We start from the raw sequence: 25,078 nt of genomic DNA on the forward strand, positions 1-25,078 counted from the left end.
CCGTCGCAGTTTGGTGACGCATGTCAACAAAGCTGAGCGGCGTTGCCCCCTGCAGGCCGGAGGCGTCACTGCAGGGAGGAGAATTCGTCACCCGTCAAGTTTGAGACCACTTGAAAAATGGCAAAAAAAATCATATTTTGCATGGTTGGATCTTAACAAGGTTCCAAGTAGAGCTTCAACATGCAACAAGAAGAAATGGGAGTGAGACAAAACATTTTTCAATTTCAATTTCATAATCATGCAATTTATTGAAAACAACGCTTAAACTGAAACAGGCTGTTTTGACAGCTGATCAAAAGTTTAAGACCATATGCCTTTAAAAGGCCAATCTGTGCAAAAATATGGATTCATTGTCATTTTCTGTCAGGTAGTCACACTGCCATGACGGTCTGATGGCGAAAGCAAAAAAAAAACCTTTCCCTTTTTGAACATGGTCAGGTTGTTAAACTGCATAAGCGCGCTATCGCTGCTGAGGTGGGACGCAGCAAGACAGTCATTTGGAATTTCTTAAATGATCCTGAGGGTTATGGAACAAAAAGTTAAGTGGAAGACCCAAAACAATTTCACCAGCACGGAGCCGGAGGATCCAATTGGCTGTCCATCATGACACTGGACGATCCCCGACCCAAATTAAGGCCGTTACTGGTGCTGACTGCAGCCCCACAACAATCAGATATAATCTGAGACTTAAGGGCTTCAAAAAAAAAAACAAAACCTCATCTCCTTGAACGCCACAGAACTGACCGTTTGGACTTTGCAAGAGAACACCAAACATGGGACATTGAAAGGTGGAAGAAAGTTTTATTCTCTGATGAGAAAAAATTGAACCTTGATGATCCTGATGGTTTCCAAAGTTACTGCCATGACAAGCAGACCCCACCTGAGATGTTTTCTGCGCGCCACAGTGGCAGAGGCGCCATAATGGTCTGGGGTGCTTTTTCCTTCCGTGGAACAACGGAGATTCAGGAGGTGCAGGGGCGTCAAATCGCCGCTGGCTGTGTGACCTCACATAAGTGTTGAAATCTCACAGCAGGACAGTTTCTGGTAGGGGCACCGATAAGCACAAGGACTCCAAGAAGGCTGGATACTCTAAAGCAGGGGTGGGGGAACTCCAGGCCTTAAGGGCCAGTGTCCTGCAGGTTTTAGATCTGTCCTAGATCCAACACAGCTCATTTAAATGGCTAAATCACCTCCTCAACATGTCTTGCAGTTCTCCAGAGCCCTGGTAATGAACTAATCATTTGATTCAGGTGTGCTGGCCCAGGGTGATATCTAAAACCTGCAGGACACCGGCTCTTGAGGCCTGAGTTCCCCACACCTGCTCTAAATGAGCGAGGACTTTCCTTAAGCCAGATTTGTCAACCAAGGCTTAGACTAACAGGGCCTATGCCCCCGACCACTGTCCAGTCCACAAAACACAGAACTCCTGCTGTTGACCGCAGGAGGGGAGTGTGGATAATTTCCCAATCTTTCTAAAAGAGTATTTGTGAGGTCAGGCACTGATATTGAACTAGAGAGCCTAAATTGCAATTTCTATTCTAGCCTATCCCAAAGGTTCGTGATGTGGGTGGTTCTTCCACACCATACTCATCCAACCATATCTTTATGGACCATGCTTTGTGCACGTGGCCTTGGTCATAGTGGAACAACCAACTGGTCCCACGAAGTTGAAAGCATAGAAATGTCCAAAATACCTTATAATTCACTTCTTTAGCAGGCATCTATTCAGTGTATAGCACTGGTACAAATAATAGATCCATCAATAGATGCATGGTGAGGCTCCCAAAATGATTTCTTCCATTTGCACCTTTGATCCAGGAGGACGAAATTTCGTCCCAATGTATACTTAATTGTATATTGTTGGGTTGACAATAAAACTCTACTTGACTTTATATACAGTCTATATGGTGAACATACCACTCTGACCCAAATGTTGCTAAAAACAGTCAAATAAACACTGTGCAGCAGATAGGCCCACACACAAAGACAATAAAAACAACATTTTTTTTACGCTTATTTAAAAAAAAGTTTATTACTTTATTCTGGTAACCATTTGTTTTAGCTCATGAGGGACTCACATGACTCACCTTCGGCCGCTTCACTGTAAACTCATGGGATCGACCTACACAACAGTAAGATGAATGTGAATTATGTCACAGTCTTCACGTATTCGCTCTTGATATCCCAAATAAAACTTTATCCACATGTTTACATACTTGTAAAACCATCCGCTTACTGCTTTATGACATGTGAGAGAATAAGAAATTATAAAAGACAATGGAAAACAAAACAAAACAAGCTTTTAGAACTACCAGTAAGAAATCACTACAAAATGCAGTCTGGTTTTTTCAGTTGTGTCTTCGTTACAGAGTTTAACATTAAGCATGTAGTCTAGATACATTTATAGTAGAATAAAACGTCATATCTCGGACCTGTGGTCCTAACACTGACATAGGTCATACTCCAAACCATTCATTTTTCTAGTCTAAGTAGAATAATCTCAGCTGATTCGTTGCTGGAAAACAGTTTATACAGTCAAACTGACAGGCTCACATAACTAACACCATGACATATTGTTGGTTTAAGCCAAGGAAGAAAAAAAAAAGTAGCAGTTTTGGTCCAGTCACAGCAGGTCTGAATAAAAGCATCACCCTCTGGATGCACTGAGTTGAGTCTTCTGCGCTAAAATTTGTTGCTTTTCATCATCGTAGCTGAATTATTGCACTTCTTGCAGAGGAAGTGAAACAGAAGCAGTCCGCTACAGGTCTACTTGAGTCATTTTGAAATGAGGTCAACGGCACAATAACTCAGCAATATGCCTGCAATCAACAAATTGAATGAATATTGCTTTTTAAGTGGTTTGATATGTTGTTCAGTCTTCAGAAACAATGTTTTTCATCCGTTATACTAATGATATCCAGTGCTGTCATTTCGTTATACTACACCCCTCTCCATGATCAGCTCTGCCTGTTTCCACACATTAAAAATGTTTTCTGCGGCAGCGTTTTCAGTCCACGCTACCGTTTCCTGGAGCTGGTCCGACCCAGGCTGGCGGTGCTGGAGCGGCGACTGAGGATGGGCGTGGCAGCGGTGGGCGACGTCTCGTTGGGGCAGCCGTGCTGGAGCAAAATATCGATGCAGCTTTTGCTCCCTTTTTTCGTGGCCAGCATCATGGCCGTCTGGCCTTGGTTATCTTTCGCTTTCACATCGATTCCATACTGCAGGGAAGAGGCAGAGGACAGAACATGATATTTAAGCCTGTTTATTGATTAGATATTGATTAGATGATTGAACAGTTTGCAGTGAAATGGAGCATGCAGCTAAAAAATTATGTGCTGCTCCTCTTCTATTACTGTTGAACAGATTTTCTTTGATTTGCACAGACAGTATATAGAGTTAAGGCGATAAATAAGTCTAACCAGCATATTCATAATTTGATTTATTACTGATTTCTCAGAATTTGCTTCCCTGACGTTCAGTGTTGTCTATGATGACAGGTCATCAGATCTCAGGACCAACATTTAGTTTTTCTTAAACTAATTTGTTATTCAAACTGCTTTGCTCGTTTTAATGTGTGCTGAGTGTCTGTTATCACAGACTCAGTCTAGTAAGGGAAAATTATTCCATTACAGAAGAACTCTGGGGGTAGAGCATATTTATTAAATACCACCTGGACACTGTGGAGATCCCAGCACAGAGTCCAGGTGCACTAAAAACAGCCTGTAATCATTTCTTTTGAAGGTTACTGAAGTCAGCACATTCAGTGAAGAGCCAGCTGGCAATACTGCGATTAGCAATGAGACAGTGTTCTTCAGCTTCAGTTCTTTTACATTAAATTTGATAGAATTGCAGTTTTAACATCACTGATGCTTGGCTGAAATTACACGCACATAGTTTTTTCTTTTTGATTGAAGGTTTTGGGTCAGCTGTTCACACAGGATGTGATTTCATTACTAAACACTATTGTAAAGTGATGAATATCTCCTGCATTTGCTTTCCTTGATTGCAATCTTATCTATGTCACATGTCTGGTCAGATATTTGATGACAGATATCTATTGGCCTAGTTACAGCTCCTACATCCTTCACTATAGACGTCGACTCTGTGGGTTTTGTGGAGAGTCTGACACACTGAGTGCTTATTATAAAGCCCTCAAACACTGAGTCTGCAGGAGTGCAGGCTTCTAACCACACTGTGCAAAGTACAGCAGTGTTTTAATGTCATTATAAATGCTAATAGTGACAAACAAGAACAAACAATTTAATACTAAGAGGGCAGCATGTTTTTGAAATGTTGTAAGCACCTGAGAAAAACTCCAAAGGCACATTTTCCAAAGTAATGAAAGCGATCCTAATGCGCTCATCTGATAAGAGTATAAACTGGTGCAGATGCTGACTGAAAGTTCCTGTTTCCCTCAGAGAAAAAAAAAGGCAGCTGCCAATATGACTCCACAGAGAGTCACACTCATCACAGAATGGCAAGGGTACGCGTCTGCAGAGGCATTCACAGTTTTGAAAGCACAGAAGTCCATCACTAAGCATTTACACGATCATGGCGTGCATGCATGCACACTTCTACCGGTCAGTTTTTGAAGTAGTTTATTCCACCCCTATTTCTTTTACTGTGATTTACAGGACTAATTAACTAGTCGTGTTGTTCTACACTCTTCATTGGGCCTGAGGAAGTATGAAACTGATATGAATGAGTGTGAACACAAAGAAGATACGCACCCAGATGAGCAGCTGTGTCATGACCACATCTCCCAGCTGGCAGGCAGCGTGCAGAGCCGTGCGCGGCAGCGAAGGCGAGCCGGCCGGCGGAGCGTTGATTTGTTCTTTAGTGCTGTGGGCCAGAAGGAGCAGCAGCCTGGGCAGATCTCTGTCGGTAACTGCAGATAGCAGCCACACCGGCACACCATCCTCTGGAAGCTGCGTCCCTGAGGCCGGCACAAGAGGCGCCACAAAGGCTCGCTGTTCATACTTGGCACGGATCCATGACTCTCGCTCCTCTCTAGAAAAACAGAAACAATACAAAGGAGACACACACATGTAAGATTAGACACTCTTAGAAACACTGCAGTGTAAGCAAATCAGATCTTTGCTTACATTTAAAACTTGACATATCTGCAGGTTTTTAGAAATTCCACTATGGGTGTTATTTGTTCACGTTTTTTCAAATTGGATATTGAGCGATCAGATTTTTACCCGCTTTTTGTTAGTTTATTACTTGGGTCTGGGATTTGAATTTTCCCACAAGCACACGAAACCACCAACAACTTCTCTGCATCACTTTTGACTCCATATTTAACTATTTAAATAAATGTACATTAGATATGAGCAGATGCAGTTTAAGCATTTCACATATGTTTATTCACTACTAGGAGTGCAAAAAAGTTCTGCAACTCCGACCATAAAAACAAACAAAAACTAAAATGCAAAAAAAGGATTAAAAAAGTGCCTGATCTCCCCTTCAAAGCTGTCTCCTGGTGCACTTCCAGTACTCCTGTTAGAAGTCCTGCTCTAACCACTCGTGTCCATTTGTAGACTTTTTGTGGCACATAAATTTGAGTAAATTAAATAATATTACTCATTAATGTATTTACTTTTAGCCCTTCTGTGACAATGAATCAAACTAATTTGTTTGCTATGTAAAGCTATGAGAGTTTGGTGATTTTGACTGATGAACCTTTTTTAAAACCTACTAATAAACCTAATAATGGACATCAGTGAGTTTTATTCATAGTTTAAATCTCATTTAGTAACTCTAAACACAAATTTAATCATTTGTGTACACATCTGCTTAAATAACATATTTAATATTATTTTAGACTTCATTATTATTATAATTTATTAAAATGATTTAACATTTTTCATTAAATGTTGTCAAATGACACTTTCTGTACATTTTATCTGCTTAAAACTTGTATAGGGTGTACAGTGTTATTTACAACAGTTTTTGACGTGTGCTGTGATCTGGCTCAACCCACCGTGTCGCACTCGGTGTGGGTTTGGTCCGTCCTTGGGTGCAGCTCTCCCAGATGCTGTTGGCCATGTGGTTTCCGATGGCAGCCAGCACCTGTGTGAGCTCTCCCGGCCAGTCGTCCAGGTCCAGCGAGCGCACACGGGACAGGTGAGTCCCCAGGTTTCGGTGGATCCCTGAGCACTCGATGCAGATCAGCGCACCCAGATTGAGACTGGCCCAGGTGGGATCTGCAGGATGGGAGAAGAGAGACTGCTTAGCAAGAATAAACCATGAGCCAATGGCTGCACCACCACAGTCTGCACATGGTGTGAATTATGCTCCAGAGTAAATGTGCAGCTGATGGGAAACGTGCCAACGTTTAGGAACTCACTCGGTGCTTCGCAGTCCACACACTGACTGTTGCCTTTGGCATTTCGGATGGCCTGCAGTGCTACGGCCTCGCTCTGACTGCTCCTCCGCGCCTGCACAAACACCCATTTGCATCATTTATTCATATCCACACAAGTGTTTCTGTTTCATAAACAAGTGGTGCTTAAAATCCAACCGCTACCTCAGTAAACACAATGAATAGTAACACGCATTGATTAGAGCATGTGATAGTGCAGATTATGACACCACGTGGCATTAAAACTGCAAAACAAAGACATTTTATATTGAACTATTTTTCAAGTTAATAACATTTACTTTCTGACATTTTATTTGAGAGCCTTAATTCGGAGTGAGTAAATGTTTTCACTTAGAAATTCTGCTCTGGCACAAACAACTCATTGCTAACCGTCCAATCATGCAAGGCTTTGTAAAGGTGCCAAAATAACTGCAGCACAACATGAGGATGTTTTAAAGATAGAGATAGCCACATGGACCAAACAGACGTTCTTGTAGTTTACAGAATAATCAGTCATGTCACTTAGATGCCAACATTAAATATACTCTGCTAATTTCCCCTAATGAAGACCATAATTTACCACAACTTGAAGCTATCAGTTGAGCCCATCAAGTCATCAGGAAAGTTTTACTGAGGTCAAAGATCAAACTATACAGCTTCTTCTTCTTTTTTTTTGCAACTGCAGGATTTTACAACTAATTGTAAAGTGAATCTTTATTGATATATACTTAGGTGTCACATGTAGTAATTAAGGGCACAGAGGAGGCTGTCAGAGTTTGTCTTTATGAGGGTAAGAGTTAATGAGATCTGTTTAAATCAGTGCTATTTTCCCCCTCCTGTTTAGTGCATCATTCTCCTGGGTTTATATAGTTCCCTGCTTCTCTTCCCTACTTGCAGTATTAAAATGTTATGATTATCTTTTAAACAAAACAGGAGAGCAGTTGTACGAGACGTATCCAGGAAAAGCACATTCTGTGATGTCACAGAACAAGTGGATGATTTTAGAAACATTGTAATATGTAATTTATTTTAAAAAATAAAACAAAAACAAATAAACCTTTTAGGCATACTTTTCCCATTAAGGTTTCACTCCAACAATTAAATTAAAATTGTGATGCATATAAACTACTGTAGGTTTTTATTGGTTATTATTTGTATGTTCTTCACTTAAGAGTGCTTCCATTTGAAGTAATTTACCTGCTAAATTCATCCACGAACCTTATCTTTCAAAACCTTTAAGTAATCTGCGCGGTAAATGCTTGTTTTCCACCCACCTGCCTTTTAAGAACCGGCCTAAATTTTAACAGATTTGAGAACCAAAAGATTTATAAGGCTATAGTTCAGGGAAGTTAATTTACAGGGAAATCACCATGCACATAACTCGTGGGCTGGATTCCTGGTGAATTTCTTTTAGGTTGCAAATATATAGCGCCTCTAAAAAAATGTGTCTTCTTTATTGGAAAAGAGGTGTGAGACTGTGTGGGTGTGATTTGATCAGATATGACTGGGATCGGTGACAGCAGAGACTCAAGCACCATCAGATTTTGACTCAAGTGTTTTTAAAATTTGACCTGTATTCTTCCTGGCATTGCTTTCTTTTCCCGCTCTGCTCTCTGCCCCCACACTGCACTTTCATTCTGTCTTGCTGTGATCAGTCAATCAAATCTTCACGTAGATATCCAAAGGAATAGTTCAAGAGCAGGGAACAGTTTGTGGATTCTATTTTTGCCGCAATATTCTTCTCTTTAAGCCTCCAAGAAATGATGTTTTTAGACAGCAAAATCATTTTAGTTTAGGTGGAAAAATGGTGAGAATAAGTAAAGAATCCATTTCTGAAATGTGTTTTCTGTGCATGTTTACCTTGTTTCTGCCACTCTCACAGGAACCAAGACTTGCCAGGATTTGGCTCTCTATAGCTGTGACCCACGAGTCCCTCTCGTCCATGCTCGGAGCCTCAAAGTGCCACGTCTGCCCAGTAAACGACACTATGATGAAGTCGGCATTCTCTTCCTCTGCGAAGAGAGGGTGAAGCCGGAGAAACATGACATGAGATTTGCATGCATTCGACAAACCGAGAGAATGAATCCATTGAACTTTCAGTCGGTGGAGGAAAAATTAATGAAAAGCAAAACAAAACAAAACAGTGGTTCAGACTGAGACATGAGGACAGAAAAATCTTTGGGTTAATCACGCTGAGGGTAATTCAAACAAACATTGGGGTGTAGATTATGGATGTCAGGCACACAGGGAAGGAAAACAGTCAGAGAGCACAAGCTGTGTCAGCACCATCACCCTCACTTGTTACCTGTCTTATTAATGTTTCTCAAGCTACCAAAGCTCTTTAATTTCCACATTTTGCGTTTGGCTGCAGAGCGAGAGATAAGCAAGAGAAGAGAAAGAGGAGCGCAAGTGTTAGGAAAAAAAGGCAGTTACGAAATATTCAGAGAAAGACAAACACGTTTATTAATCTTTATCCACACAGAAGAGAAAGAACGGGAAAACAAGAAAAGCTGCGCAGGTTTAAAAAAAGTCAGAATATAAGCAAAGTGTTTGTCTTAGTAGGAAGTAAAGATTATAAAAATCTCTCAGAACTAAAGAATAAAGATTTTATTTAGTTATTATTTTGAGTAAAATTGTTTCTGTATTTATAAAGCAAATAGAAAACCCCATTTCTTATTAAACTTAAACTTTTAGCATCAGTAGTTGTGCCTTGTGGAATGATGATGTTACCTTCAGCTTGCCCGACGGCTGCATCCCCTTTCTGATTCATGCTCTTCTTCCTCCTGTTCTTCTTCCTGTCGCTCATGGGAGATGATTGGCTGGGATCTTTTCCACCAAACGAACCGGCTGTCGCTTCCAGGGCATCTGACATTTGCCGCAAAGATAACAAATCATTCATGACAGAATTGCTTTCAGTCGCAGCGGAGCTGAGGCTACACCCAGAGTGTCTGAGCCGGCGATGGCGGCTGAAAGGTTTCATTCCCTGCGGTACGTACCGACACTTTGTGCTTTGGTGGACAATGAGGAGGGGCAGCGCTGAAGTCCTCGTTCACCTCCTTGAGGGGACAAACCGCCAGACCGGTCATCGGCAACGACAGAGAGGGTAGCTGGACACAACTGAGGAACTGATGAAGAGAGAGAAAGTGAAGTGTTTATGTACAATAGGCCATATTTTTATGATCTTTCAGGCTAAGAAATGTAAATTTATTGTTATCTAAAGCTTTATTTTCAAGTATAAAATTCCAGGAACAAACATATGGAAAGAAGATAAAACTAGAACCTGCAATCTTTTTAATAGCCAGCAGAGGGCGACTCCTCTAGGTGCAAAAAGCACCTAGTAGTATCGAAGTATCGAAGGCCATGACAAAACTAGCATTTTATAATATTATGGTAACAGTTAAGAGTTAAAACGCATGATAAAGGAGGGTGTGTTTCAGGAGAAAGTAAATACAACAATCCTCGATTTCTTGGTCAGATCTATTCTAAATAAGTGGATTTATCAAAAAGATAAGAAGACACGTCCATCTTTTATATACAGTCTTCAAAGTATGGTCTATTTATCCTCCTAAAGAAGACATACCTGTACTGGTGCTATCAGCGGCTGGCAGCTCTTTACTCAACCCGTTGACTCCTGGTACAGCTCCAGGGGGGGCGGGCGAGGGGCCTGTCGGTGCGACTGCTCTTGGAGGACGTTTCCCGGGAACTTTAACAGTCACACGCAGCAGATCGATTTCCTTTCCATGGGTATTCTGCGTGTAGTCCTGAAGAGGACAAAATGTTGCATGTTTTTAATCATCTTAGTGATCTGTAATGTTTTCCAAAACAGTCTTTAAGTCAGTCATGGGGTTTTTTTTCCTCAAAAGGCCCTGATTTAAACAACTGAATTAAAATATGATGCAAATAGCATCACATCTCATGAATTCTGCTAAAATACCTACATTTCTGTAGATGTAACAAATAAGAATGGGTCTTTCTTTCAAAAACCAATAACAAAAACAATCTAAAAGCATAACGGGTCCCTTTAAATGTGAAAAGCTGCAGATCTTCTCTCCCCCCTGCTCGTTTACTGTCGCATTGATCGGTGTTGTGGTGTTTTCTTACACTGGAGCTGGAGTGATAAGACAGCGTGCCATTGTTGGACAGGGTGACGTATTTCTTCTTCCACTCCTTATTCAGAGAGCTCCCACTCCTCTTCCACAGGATGCCCTGTCAAAAGCAACAACCGGGGTCGCATCAGTCACAGCAAACCACAGTCTGAATCTGCCTAAATTTAGAGCCGCCCCTTCAAAGTGTACCAGAAAGAGTTCGACAGCAATAGCTGAGAGCTCTTGTATTAATAGAACACCCTTGAGAAAGGTTGAAAAGGATGAAACAACAGACTTCTGTGCTGCTTATGTAAGACAAAATAAATAGACAAATGTATTTCTGTTCCCATCTTATTTCCGACAAGGGAATTGGCTTGTGTTATTGTTATAACTGCAGCATGTAAATACCCCCATCACTGGATATTCGGCTTATTTTTGCTTGTAACGGAAACCAAACCTGTTTGATCGGAACGCCCCGCAGGCTGCTCAGGTCGCCTTTAGCGTCGCCACCTTTTTTGTCTGTGTCCCGGTTCTGCAACGAATCCAACAGAATTTAAAGTGTTAAAAAAGAAGAGGAGACGATTTCAGCGGGGAGAGTCAGAGGGGGGCGAATGGAGTGAAATGAGAGTGAGATGAAGGAGACTAAAAGGTGTGAGACACCAGCAGTTGGCGGTGACTGACCTTGAAGAGCGAGGGGCGTCTGGGGATACTCTTCAGTGAGCGAGCGTTGACGCTGCCTCCCCCGTCTCCCTGTGCAACTCGCAGCTCTCTGTGGCTCACCACAGGGGTGGAGGGGAGGGAGTAGGCGTAGCCGATACTGGGGCCATTACTGGCCTGAGAGGAGGAGGAATTGGAGGAGGAGGTGGAGGAGGTCAGGAGGTCAGGATGCAGGGATGGGAATGGAGATGAGAAGAGATGGAGAGAGTGAGGATGGGGTGAAAGATGAAGAAAAAAACAAAAAAGGTGATGATGAGTGACAACGTGAAGTCTTCAGTCGATCGGTGTGATCGATGGAAACTGATGGATGAAGAACAGGGCGGGCCGTGTTTTCACTGACTAAGGTAAAGTAATCAAACACGACACAAGCGTTGGTGTACACAACCTTAGATGATCCTTTGAATGTCATTTACGTTTTAAATATCATGATTAAAGCATATGTTCTCACAAATAACTTAAACAATAAGGGATAAAAACAGGAAAATATTAACAGTTGGAAGTCGTGTCTGATGTACTGTACTCTACAGGGTAGGCTCATTTTTAACATCAGTGCCTTGGTGCCAGTAATAGATGAAGATTATATTTCTGAGATAAATATAAACGCATAATATTTGGAGTTTAGGTTTTATTTTTATAGTCACTGGGATATTTCCAGGGATAATGGTTTGGTCCACCAGCAACAATTTGTTAAATGTTAGTATTCATGTCTGTTTTATGGTTATTTTGTATTTTACTTTGAAGTTTACATGTACTTCCTGTCTCTGTCTCCCCCTGATTCCCTGATTGTTTTCAAAGTAATCCACTATTTCCCTCTGAATATCACAAAAAAACAAAGCAAATATCTAACATTTAGACTTATGTACCTGAGTAAATGTATTGCTTCACACCACTGCTTAAAGCTGCATAAGTTTTCAAAATGTATTTTTAAAATATACAATATATTTAATCCTCTTTTGATTATATTTGCGCTACAAATATACAAAGCCTTGAGGTTAATGCTCATTTCCACCTGCTCACACGATCAGTGAAAGTTCACTTACATGTCACATAACCTGAAACTGCTCAAGTGTCACTACTGCTGCAGGTCATCGTGAAACAACATATTTCTCAAAAATGAGAAAAAGGAGTTATGATTCCCAAAAACAGGAACATGATTTATTACTGTATGTTGCTCGCCAGAGGTGACTATTTTTCCGCAAACCTGCTCTAAGAGGAAAAATGACCCCAGTTTATAAAAACTGCAGTTCCTCTAATGGCCACTAGAAGGTCACTCTAGATGAGAGTCAACCTCCACTGTCTCTCATGTTAAAGTGTCCATATTTGCATCATTATGTAACGTATTTACAGTCTGACAAAGGACAGTTTGGGGTGTGATCTTGGATTCTGGAGTTAGGGGCGTGGCTGCTTTGACTAACTTCTCCACCTGTAATACTGGTGCCTTTTGGAGCAAGTATGCTTTATTTGCTTTTTAGCTCTAAGGTGTCTTTTCTGTGCATTGCACCTGTACATTTTATCTATGCAACATGCGTACGCCACCCTTTTATCTAAACATGGTCACTTCTGGCCACAGAAAACAAAATGGCACCAGTCCAAACGCCAGTATAAGCAACATTTTGTTATTACTCATGAAATACATTTTGGATTTTCTTTGAGCCAAAATGTGATGCATTCAATGGACGTCCTTTAACATAAAGAATATTTGCTGATTAAGTAATCACTAAAGTTATTTTGATCCAGTCTGAGGGTAAGTAAATAAATAAATATGTGTGCCAAATTTCCTTGCAATGCATTTGGTAGTTATTGAAATGTGCTCAGTCTGTGCCAAAATCAGCGTGTGCTGCTGACTTACATCCCCAGAGTCTTTCTGCTAGCACAGCTTAAAACATGATCAGCTGGCATTAGAAGAACAGCCGGAGCGTTGCCTTTTAAAACGGTGAAAGAGTGCTTTATTTTTGAAGACAGCATCAGCATAGCAACAGCAGAACACTTTCATCAGTGTCCTATATTTATCATGTCTTATGTAATATCTGTCTAGACCGAAAGAAGATTGTGTTTACTCAAACAGTCGACTAATAACTACCGAGAAGGCGTCACACCTGACTGTCATAGTCGCTGCTCTTTCTAACACAGTTCTTTAAATGTGCTCAACGTGCTGAACTTTTTGTTTTGGAAGTAAAGTGAATTTAAAGAAGATGTAATCAGCAACGAGGGCCAAGAAATATTCGAATCAATAATTGAATCCGGACAAATAATTATCTGAAGTAGAAAATACATGATAGAATATCCACTCAAAAATATTTTGTCCCTGATAAACATGAAGCAAAATAATTTGATTAAAATCCAACTAAATATATAAAATCAAAGGTTTATTCATTCAAATAATTAATCATTATAGAAAATAAGCTTAGATGATATGAATGTAAAACAATCACGTAAATTGCATTTGACCAGATTCTGTTAAATTTGATATTTTACTTTGAACATTTTATATGTAATCAAATTATTTAAAATCCACAATTTGGGATAAATATTTTTTGTGTGTGTGGTGGAAAGCAATCACTACCGTTATTTCAGGTATTGCAATTTAATTTACGTCTGCTTTTCAGAGGGATATATTGCACTATTAACTCACTCACTTGGATTTACTTAATATCCACACGTCTTTTCATCTGAAACATCTGTAGTTAGTGAAAAAAATTCATGCAGAAGAAGAATGTAGAATATATAAATTTATATCTCACAGCAAACTGTGTTGTGCTTTTTTCCAACAATGAAAAAAATCATACTTCCGAGAAACTAACTAGAAATTTTGATGTAATAACAGCAAATTCTGACAGAAAATATTTTTTTAAATGGCAAAGTCAAGCTTCCACAGTACGCAGAATATTTTGTATGGTATATTTTTACATATTGTTCTTAACTTGAGTTTAGGTTTTGTGTGTATTTGTTTGAAAGCAATACTTTCATTTTCACTTATTTCTTACCAGGAAATGGTTACAGCACGTTACAGCGCTCTGTTTTATCCACATAAATGTAAGGATCTCACAGTTTAGCCAGCTTGGTTTTAAACACTGTGCTGTGACACATACCTGTTACAGTGCACATTATGGCATTAATATCAATATTATTAATGATCAAATAATAATATCTAATAGATGTAAGTTTTCAGTTAAATATATATATATACACTTTTACATTATAGTATGTCAACTTTTCTTCCGTGTCTATGTGAAGTCAAAAGCACAAGATGCCTCAGTTATGAAGCGAGCTTTTTCATACTTTAGAGTAAAAACATAAATTAGATTATTGTATGTCAGTCCAAAGACATTTGACATCATGCTCTAAACCTTAAAGTATAATAAAGTAGGAATATAGTACTAGGTCCTTTTAATGTGTAATAATAAAGGTCATCGTTATAGAAACTGGTATTGTTAAGACATGGTGCCAGACCAACAGGATATCTGAAGGTGGGGAAAAAAAGGTGCCACTTCATTGGGGCTAAATAGTTGGTTTGTGGCTGTTTCACAAACCAACAAAATTAGGAAGTGTGTTTAGTTAGTTTTGGTCCCACAACAGAAAGCTTTTATTATACACGACTCCTGGCTGGTGCATTAATACCCATCTTATTATAAATAAATAGATAAATAAACCTTTGTTTGTGCAAAACTTAATTTTGCAGAAGATGCATGATATACCTTCAGGCCTAGCCACAGTGATTGACATGTTGCTACCCTGTGATGGTGATGGTGAACATTAAATTCTCCAAACCGGTGGGTAGACCATCGTTGGATATTAAGGAGAAACTAACGTTCAGTCTAAAAGGACCCCATTAAAGAATGGTTTCTTAACTCAGGAAGAAAAATCATCACAAGTGAACAATATAAACAAGTAAAAATGTTATTTCAAAAGGAAGTTACCCCCAACAACTGCTGAGCATCTTTGTGAAAAGCTCTATGTGGTGAGATAAGATCTTCTACCACTAAGTTTTGAAAATGGATCTGTTCTACTTACCGAACAAAAAACTGTTTCATTTTATTTACCACTTTTCTGCCACAGTTTCTTCAAAATGTGTAACACAAAGTCCACCGATCACATGCAAAAAGTTAGGTAGTTACTTAGAAAAAGGCTTGAAAATGTCAGGATTATCAAGATAAGGCTATCAGGGATGTGTGGTTTGTGTTTCATATACCATTAAATGTGCAAATGCAATATGGGGTATATCCTATGGGAGTGACCCAGCAGTAAAATTGAGAAAGGACGTGTTACCTGTCCAGGGAACGATGCTGATCCAGGTGTGGAGCCTCCCGAGTGACTGGGTGAGTTAGGCAGAGACTTGCAGGCCTGCAGTGCCGCCTGCTTCTTCTGAGCTACAATCTTCTGAGCAGCTGAAAAACAAACACTCAAACAGTTGAGTCTGTTTCAAATGTCAGTGTGTAAACAGTAGTGGGTGGGTATTTTTTAAATTTTATTTTCCTTGTGAATCACATCCTTAAGCCTGTTCTTTTGTTTGTGCTGATATCACTTATAAAATGTGAGTCAGCTCACCCTCTGAAAACACTCGGTCAACGTTGAACCCGTAGGTGGCGCAGGTCTCGTAAAAGAGGGAGTGACGCACGTCAATACACAGCTGTCTGGCTCTCTGATCTTCAATCACGCGAGGGTTGGTGCTGCTGATTTTATCTAAAGAAAGAAACAATATCAACATTGTAACACCTGCTTGTCCCATAAGCATCTTCTTTAGTTGTGGATGTTAGGAACCCATTCCTATGAATGCAACTCGCTGGACACTTTGCACATCTTGGCAGTAATCCTTAATTCTTCATGGCATAGATTCAACTAGGTGCTGGAAACATTCCTCAGGGATTCTTGTCCATATTGACATGATAGCATCACACAGTTATGGAAGACATGAAGCTCCTGCCACATCCCAAAGGTGCTCTGTTGGATTGAGATATGGTGACTGCGCTGGCCGTTTGAGTAGAGTGAACTCACTGTCAGGAAACCAGTTTGAGATGATCTGAGCACCACCAACAGCCTGAGCTTCTGATACAAAGTAGGATGGATCCATGCTTTCGCTAGATTCTTACTGTGCCATCTTAATGCTGAAGCAGAAATGCAGTCTCATTAGAGCATGTGACGATTGTCTGTTGTCCAGTTTTGGTGAGCTCGTGTACATTATAGCATTAATTTCCTGTTCTTAACTAACAGGACTGGCAACCAATGGGGTCTCTGCTGCTTCAAGTTTTGACGGATTGTGCATTTATCGAGCTTCTTCTGGACATTTTGATTGTATCGGGTGGTTATTTGAATTATTGCAGCGTTCCTATCAGCTTGCAGCAGTGACCATTTTCCTCTGAACTCTGGCAAAACATGGCATTTACACCCAGAGAGCTGCTAAGGGAGGAGACCCTTAGTTAGGCTCCAATAGGTGTAGGCTGCTGGGGGATTCCCATGATGCATCCCTTCAGTTACCTTTCTCACTCATTATGTGTTAATAGACCTCTCTGCATTGAATAGTACTTGTTATTAATTTCTGGCTCTCTTCAACAGCATGTCTTCCTTCTCTCACCCTAACCAGTTGCAGCAGATGGCCCCGCCCCTGCCTGAGCCTGGTTCTGCCGGAGGTTTCTTCCTGTTAAAAGGGAGTTTTTCCTTCTCACTGTCGCTTACTCATAGGGGGTCATATGATTGTTGGGTTTTTCTCTGTATTACTGTGGGGTCTACCTTAGAATATAAAGTGCCATGAGGCCACTGTTGTTGTGATTTGGCGCTGCATAAGTAAAATTGAATTAAATTGAATTGAACTGCTGCTCACTGAATATTACAGTCTCTCATTAGTTAAGCTTAAATGCACTGAGTTCCTGTCATGTGACCGACTGATTAACTTAACGGAAGATTGTGTCATATAACTAAGTTAATAGAGGTTTGGGCTCTGAAAATTTGAGGGTACATGACTGATTTGTGCGTTTACCTTGTGTGCCGACCACTATGACTGGGATGTCTGAGCGGAAGGCGCTGAGCTGGCTGTAGAGCTGGTAGAGCTCCTGGAAACTGGCCTCATTCTCCAAGCTGAAGACCAGAATGACTGCATCAGCCCAGCTGCTGAACTGCAGGAGGAAAAGGATAGATGGACAGATGTTATCTTATTGTGCACTGATGGATGATGAAATGTGCAGTGTTACAGGTCTGTCACACTCACACACACACAAACGCACACATACACATCATCACAAAGAAGCACCTGTGCATCAGGTGGTCCAGCCTCCTCTCTGATCAATAATAAATGACTCTGACCATCCACCAGCACTTCCTTTTTGTACCGTCCACCTGTCAGGAGCAATGACAGTGACAGACAGGTTATTCAGCAGAGTGACACCCCGAGGATGAAGCCATATCACGCACCAGGCTTCTGAGGTGTCTCTCTGAACAGGTTAAACATAATTAAATACAAAACTCAAGCACGCAAGAAGCCACTTTTTAGATAGGATGTGCTTGTGTCTTACCATCAGGTTTCTCGACTGCGGAGTAACTGCCTGTGATGTATTTGTTTACCAGCGCCGATTTGCCACTTTTCAGACTTCCCAGAACACCCTGAGAGAAGGAGGAAGGAAATGCAGCACACACAAGTTGATTCAGTTTCAGCCTGCATGCACATTTACAGCACCATGCATCAAATATAACTCTCAGACTAAATTAAAACGCATCAGACACAGACTTTCAGTTCCTCCATCGGATAAGCTTTGGTTCCTTTTAGGCAGTTTACACTGTCTGTTATTTAATCTGTATTTTCTGCCTGTAGACTGCTTTGTCATCCACATACAGAACTGTGCAGCAGTGAGTAGGTGAAGATAATTCTGACAGTGCTATAAAAGTGCTTCATTGTAATACAATCTGGTAAAAGTCCCGTGTTCAAAAATATACGGGGAAAGTATGATGCCCATTTTTAGCTCCATATTTTTATTTTTGGATTTCACTAGAGAGGCTTTGTACGATTCACTGCTCAGTACGAGGGCTTGGTGCAGCACCTCAGTTCATCTGGTGTCTGAAACAACCTGTATTTGGCACTATTTAAATACAATTTAATTTAATTTAAAATTTTTCTAAACTAAACCCAGTAGTTTTTATGATTAAACGTGACCAGATAATTTTGGCTAAAGTGTGAAAAATATGTGGCATATGACTCAAACTTGTGAGTCTGGTGTCAGCAGGGAAATGAATCGCTTTTTTTTTTAATTTTTATTGTAAAACAGGAATGTCGTTTACATGGACCTGAGTCAGTTCATATGAGAGCGGACAGACAAAATGTTTAGGGATATGAAAATAAAGGTGGGAATTTTTAGGTCCAGGACTATGAATCAGTGGTCATAATTATATAACAAAATATCGTTAAAACCGCTTTGTGTTGTACTGCCTACAGTAAAGACAGGTGTGCGGTGGCAACCTTAGTATCTCTCTGAGAATGTAGGTAAATGTACTCATTGTTTTCTTGGGTAAATCTAGTTTTGGGACAAATTTTCAAAGCTTTTTGGACTGTCTTTATCTGTTGTGATTTGTGATCCTGTACAGGGTTTATGGCCTTAGTGACCAATCATTTATTTGGGAGGTTCAAAATCACGGCCCAGGTGTTGCAAAGATGGTTGCTGGGTTGCAAGACATGCTTCTGTCAGTATGCGGATTTCACCGCTCAGGTTACATACAATACCATGTCATATCATTTCTACTAAGTTACACTCAAAGGGGGTGAACAAAATTAAGATTTTCCACTAAAGCCAAAGTACTACCAATATATACATGAGCAAGTATTTTCCACCAGAAAAATCAATTAGCAGCTATTCTGATATTTATTTTCTTGCTAAAATGCCCGTTTTTTAAGATTCCAGCTTTTCCGCTGTGAGGACTTGTTCTCTTCCCTTTTCATTACTTTAATAGTTTCAGTTGTTTAAACAAAAAAAGGCATTGTTCACTTTGGACTGTGGGAAACTGTGAGAAGATTTTCACACCATTGTCTGAAAATCTGCAACTCAAATGAGAAGATAATGAGCATCAGCATCCATTATGAAAACCATGATTAGTTACAGTTAAAATTAGCGTCACATCCACCGACCAAAACAGTAAAATGCTGTTTAAATGAACTCATCAGCAAAAACAGTTACAAAATAAATTAACATGATGTTAGTCAGAGGGCTTGTTTGGCTATTTGAGTGTTTCTACTTTTAATACTTTGCCATGCTCACAGAACATTTTTAATCCAGGCTTTTTAATTGTTATTTAGCATCACTGCAGTGCAATATGAGTACCTCTACTTAATTCACAGGTACATTTAGACCCTTTTTAGAGGTCCTCAAGTGCTAATTTCAGTGATGCAGATTTAAAACAGACTAAAATATAGCAAAGTACAAATTGTTCTGATAATGTGGGGACATTGCTGTGTCTGCTTAATTTTATTTGTTCTCTAAAGAGTGTCAAATACGTTCACTAATATAGCTTAAATTACCAGAGATTATTAGCTCATTTTAACCTTCTGATCCACTAGTCTGCTGGTATATTGCGAGTTGCCAGCCAAGGAGCTGATGTGCATTATTATTTTAGTTTGTTAAAAATTTCTATTCCTATTCTGATCAAATTGGGCTTCCGTGTTTGTTTACAGTACAGCTGATATGGTTTATGTTTAAGGTTACAGTTTATCTCATTTATTCACTGTAACATTTAAATTCACCAAGAATTATAACGCTATAGTTTCTGTTTTACACACATTCATCGATGATGATTTCACGTAACTAAACAGTCTGCTGTACTGTTGTTGATTGTGCATCTCCCACTTGCTCTTATATTTTTGTCATTTTCTAGTGTCTAGTTGAGTGAGGAGGATGGAGAGAGAGAGGGGGGACAGAGAGGTTGAAGAACGAGAGGCCAAAAAGTGAAGTTAGCTGGAAAAACAAAAATTATTTTACCCAAAGTAGTTTTTCATGCAAGTCATGGAGGCTTTGTGTGTTTTCCAGTAGCACACAAGTCTGCATACTAAAAGGAGGGTTTGTACAGTTTGAATGAAAACACTTTAATATAAAACAACTCTATTACCAGTTTGCTTTGTGTACAGGTCTGCAGACTGGCAGGGTGATTTCCCAGTGTCTGTACTGAATAATGATACTTTAAGTGCTTGATGATTGGATGGACTGCCTCTATGTGATTAACAGACTGAAATAATGTTGAGCATGTTTCTTATCTTATCTGCTTTTTCACAAATGGTTCTTTAACTTCCTAAATGACTGAATCTTTGCCTAAAGGCTCCACCCTTAAACGGGTCGATTAGATTGAACTCTCTGACTTTTCACTCTAAAAAGTAGTACTAGTTTCACTCTTAGACACTACAAAAGGTCATCCAGTTAACTAGGCTGCTTCTGAAGGTAACATTGTAATGTTTATCCAATTGAACTGAGGTTTGCAAATGTGGAAACAACATGTTCCATTAATATTAATTACAGGGCTCTGCATGCATGACATTATGATTGGGAACTGAGGTTTGAACCTACGCTCGCCCCTGACTTAGTTTAAGAATTTGAATACTTTCTCTACTCTGCACAAACGACCTGCCTAGTTTGGAAATTCATTCCTGCAGACAGAACTCGAGACTTAAAAAAAAAAAAACATCTTTAGCTTTTTAAGCTCGTAATATCGAACAGATCTCTGCTGACCTGCTTTTCACGGTCCTTGACTCTTGTACAGTATTTTTGGTTCCTGTTTTGATTTCTTTGATATCTATTCTCCTTTCTTATGTTTCTGAACTTCCTGTTGTCTGTTACCCTTACCTCCCCCTGACTTGTCTATTTGTTCAGAGACAAGCGAAGCGTTTTCCACTTCCTGTTTTATTTTGGTAACTGCTTTTCGTTCTGTGCCGCCTCTGCTTTTCTTTTCATTCTAACAGTGTCAAAGAAACATTTTTTATTACCTGTACATTGAGTACACTGAGTACTGATTCATTTGGTGATGCTGGTATGGTACGGCTCAATAAGCCACATATATAAATGAGATTCCTGCAGCAGAGAAACAATATCACACTTTTCTCATCTGATTTTAACCAAAAACTCTGAACCTGTTACACATCAGGTGATGTCTTCAGAGTCAGTTACCGTGGTGATCTAACATGTAAAGAGAGAGCCACTTTTATGACACTGAAAAAACTGACTTTAAGCTCTTTTAGCTAGCTAACCCATAATTCTCGCTTTATAGCACATCCCTCCAGTTTACCTGGTGCTTGTTTTGGATTCCTGCTTTGTTTCCTTTGGTCTTTGCTAATTTTTGGATTTTAATTTGCAGCTTTTTTGTTATTTTGTTTCCCTCTTTGTCCCGAGGGTCCTCTCTCATCTCAAATTAAAATCTCAGATTAAGGTTAGAGGTATGTTGTACCAAAAATTGTGTAATTTTAGTATTTGTTTAACACACCAGAAGAAGAATCTTACAGCAGAACATAAGATGTGACATATTTTGTTTCTAAAAGTCTTCTCTTCAAAGTGGTTCACTGATGACTGTTTCATTTTTCATTTTATATATATATATATATATATATATATATATATATATATATATATATATATATATATATATATATATATACATATGTATATATATATACACATATATGTTTTGCATTAGCCTCATCTCCAATACAGATAATTAACTATAAATTACTGTAATAAATTCCTCTTTTTCTAATGCTCTGGCAGTGAAGGGGGTTTTCTCACCAGTCTCAGCTCCGGGATGGATCTGCTCAGCGTCCACTCCTGGCTGTTGGCAATATTTACTAGAGAGAGACAGACAGGGACAAACAGTCAGCGAGGCGGTGACACATCATTTAGATTATATACAGTAAAAAGGGCAGCCATCTTAACAGCCTGTGGGAGGGCAATAAATCACACAGCTGCTGCGTGACTGGCCTCACGTGTGGCCTGGCAGGTCGCCTTAATGAATATAACCTTTCAGTCACGACGGGGGATCCAACAAGGTGGAGCCACACCGCTCTTTATCCACTTTGCTCTCCCCGTGCTGGAAATGACGGGCAGCTGTGCGCTGAGCGATGGAAACCTTTAGTGTTCAACTTGCTGCTGCTCAAAGATGTCAGGCACTTTTTTAGGTTTGAACTAAAAGAAATTACAGCTAAATATATTTATATTTGACTCATGATGAAGTTATAACCTGGACACATGCGGAGGTGAAACAGCTATAAATGGCATATGAGAGAAAGTAAAGTATGATCACCAAAATAGAATAACTTCAGTGACTCAACCGCTTTTCTGCCTGACAGCTGGCACAGTTTCTACCAAGCAGCAGCCTAAAGAGGTAAACAACAAACAAACAAGAAACACAGAAGTGCCAAAAAACAGTGATTCCTCTAATGAACTGCCTGCAAAACCAATTAGTTCCCAAGACCCCCCACGAGTAATAACTATACGGTCATGAAGAAAATCATGTTTACAGCCAGATATGAAAATAAACAAATAAAAAAAACATTTTGGTCTGTTTAGCTGATTTCTGTTTTAGTTTTTAGAGGTCTTTAACTTGTTTTTTCCCCGTCTTCCTTGTTTAGTGTCAGCCTTTGTGTTTCAGTGCTCTCCTATGCCCTGTTTTGGTTTTACTACCTGCTTTTTGTTCCTTTCATCTGCTTTGTGATTGTTTGTTTGTGCCTTATTCCCTCATGCCTCTCGTTTTACAATCAGCCTTCTGTCTATACATAATCTCCGCTCTCCCTCTGTCACTGTTGGATTGTCTGCTTGTCTTTTGTGGATTTCTGTGTTCCTTATCTTCAACCCTTTGTGCCTTAAAGGGCTCGTTTGGGTTTTTTTTTAACCTAATGTTATTATCTGGACTTTATATGAAATAAAACTGCCTTTTTGTTTTTACATGATATACCTAAATTCTAGTATATCACCAGTTTGGATTAAACTTAGGGGCCTGGCTATCTTAAATGACCGGTGTGCAGTTGCTACCTGTCTGCTAAGTGAAGCCACTGAACTGGACATCTACACCAAATTTCTGCCTTCTGGAGCATTTTTAAATCAAATCAAATCAAATCAAATCACTTTTATTGTCACATCACATGTGCAGGTACACTGGTACAGTACATGTGAGTAAAATTCTTGTGTGCGAGCTTCACAAGCAACAGAGTTGTGCAAAATACAATAATGTAAAACAAGCAAAATATAAAAATGGCTAATCTAAAAAGTAATAAATATATGTACAATATGTAAAGGTATATACATTACTGAATGTGTATACTAAATATGTTTTTCTACGTGTGTGTGTTTGAGTGTGTATATAATGGTATTAACCGAGAGATAATGTGACCTGCTGTGCAAAGTTTGTGTATATTTTATTAGTCTGTCCATCTTCGAGGCTTTGAGTCCAAGTTCAGTGGGACACACGGTGACTACAGTCATATATTAAATACTTTACACGCTATGCTGTGATAAGAAGTTTGTTTTAAAATTCTCAAGTTTAAAGGAAGGTTATCGTTAAAACTAAAACTCATAATCTATGCATGTATCTGTCTATGTCATAGAAAGTCAAGAGACCAAGATCATATAAATGTCTGGTTTGTTTGGTCAACAGCTCAAAATTCAAAAAATTCAGTTTTCATTTGATAATGAATTTAAACGGCAGGAATTACTGGACAAATAAAAAAAATATGAAAAGTTATTTGAGGTTCCTTTCCTCTTCAGCGACTTATCTAATCGACTAATTCTAAAATCATCAGGGGCCAATTTTAACTGCAAACTTGGCTTGAAATTGTGTCTGTGATTGTGGCACACAGTCGTCTGCAGTAGTTTGGTCGCAGACAGCTGTGCCAGCATTCCTATTGGGCAAAAGAGGTGGCATACACCCGATATGATGCGATGCCCACACCCAGAAACCCAGCTGCAGCTCCAGAGCCATTGGAGGGAAAGACAGACAGAAAAATTGATTCAGAGACATAAAAAGCATCAGTGGCCAGTTTAGGTGCTCTGTCTGGGAACCCATCAGTGCTTGCCTAATGACCTATCCTCTGGGGGCAGCGGCTGATGTTTCAGGGCTTCCGGTGTAACCAGCAGATGTTTCGAGACCTGATAGTTTGCCCCGAACTTCCCGTTTCACAGACTGCATGTGATTTTACAATTTTACTATGAATGCAGACATCAAAGGGAACCTGCTATGCTTTCCTGTAATTTTTGTCATACTGTTACGATGGTGGACACTTGTATTAAACATGGCCAAGTTTCAAATAATTACATCAGTGTGGCCCTTTTATGGTCATCTCACTTTTAGCCTATCAGAGATCACAGAGCTTATAGGGAAGGAAAGAGAGCTAAGGGTTTGTTTCAGGCTGCAGACAGGTCAAATGCTGGTTTCAACATTGTGCTTGGCTCAAAATTCTCTTTTTTTTTCTCCACTCTCCTCATGGATTGTTTACCTGCATGCAGCCAAACCCAGTCAAACATGCTTGGTTTATACGGCTCAGACAACAAACAGCAACCAAAAAGCTTCTGAGACCAAACATTGCTCACAGATATCTGCAAACTCACATGCAGATACAGAGTGTGTTTACAAAGATTAGAGGAGTGAAACACGACAGTCCTGCAGTAACATCTCATAAAAAAGGATTTACTGAACGACTGTCATGTTAGACTGGATTCATATTTTTGTTAGGTGTATGTATTAAGGTGACAATAGAGTCTGCTGACATGGTAGCTGCTCAGATTGGGTGCACTGTAATGCTAAAGCCAGGATAAACATGTGCACGGTAGCAGCATTAATTCTGATGTTTAGCAGGTGTCAAGCAGCCTTAGTTGACAGGTAGCACTCTGGACTGAAGCCGTGATGCCATTAATCCTGCACACGCTTTGTAGAAGTTTAACATCTCCATCTCATCAAGGTGGTT

The 25,078-nt window shown here is 39.7% G+C and overlaps 1 protein-coding gene across 5 annotated transcripts in view; it reads right to left on the reverse strand.

Moving 5' to 3' along the window:
• Positions 1–2,016: 2,016 nt before the first annotated feature.
• agap2 (ArfGAP with GTPase domain, ankyrin repeat and PH domain 2) overlaps positions 2,017–25,078 on the reverse strand; it is a 34,697-nt gene continuing 11,635 nt past the window's right edge. For 2 of the 5 annotated variants that reach the window (XM_063464651.1, XM_063464648.1), the window contains exons 2-19: positions 21,909–21,967; positions 17,673–17,760; positions 17,411–17,496; positions 17,141–17,276; positions 15,715–15,849; positions 15,436–15,554; positions 11,134–11,286; positions 10,910–10,984; positions 10,469–10,573; positions 9,948–10,128; positions 9,364–9,492; positions 9,098–9,232; positions 8,673–8,732; positions 8,228–8,379; positions 6,353–6,443; positions 5,987–6,209; positions 4,731–5,010; positions 2,017–3,218 (exon numbers count right to left, since the gene is read on the reverse strand). In XM_063464651.1, the coding sequence (XP_063320721.1) occupies positions 3,018–3,218; positions 4,731–5,010; positions 5,987–6,209; positions 6,353–6,443; positions 8,228–8,379; positions 8,673–8,732; positions 9,098–9,232; positions 9,364–9,492; positions 9,948–10,128; positions 10,469–10,573; positions 10,910–10,984; positions 11,134–11,286; positions 15,436–15,554; positions 15,715–15,849; positions 17,141–17,276; positions 17,411–17,496; positions 17,673–17,760; positions 21,909–21,967 (2,408 nt within the window). In that variant the 3' untranslated portion in view covers positions 2,017–3,017. The remainder of the gene's footprint in view (positions 3,219–4,730; positions 5,011–5,986; positions 6,210–6,352; positions 6,444–8,227; positions 8,380–8,672; positions 8,733–9,097; positions 9,233–9,363; positions 9,493–9,947; positions 10,129–10,468; positions 10,574–10,909; positions 10,985–11,133; positions 11,287–15,435; positions 15,555–15,714; positions 15,850–17,140; positions 17,277–17,410; positions 17,497–17,672; positions 17,761–21,908; positions 21,968–25,078) is intronic. The other 3 variants (XM_063464652.1, XM_063464649.1, XM_063464650.1) reach the window with 2 other exon arrangements.

Source organism: Pelmatolapia mariae, linkage group LG20 (assembly GCF_036321145.2).
Source record: "Pelmatolapia mariae isolate MD_Pm_ZW linkage group LG20, Pm_UMD_F_2, whole genome shotgun sequence".
Lineage (NCBI taxonomy): Eukaryota > Metazoa > Chordata > Actinopteri > Cichliformes > Cichlidae > Pelmatolapia > Pelmatolapia mariae.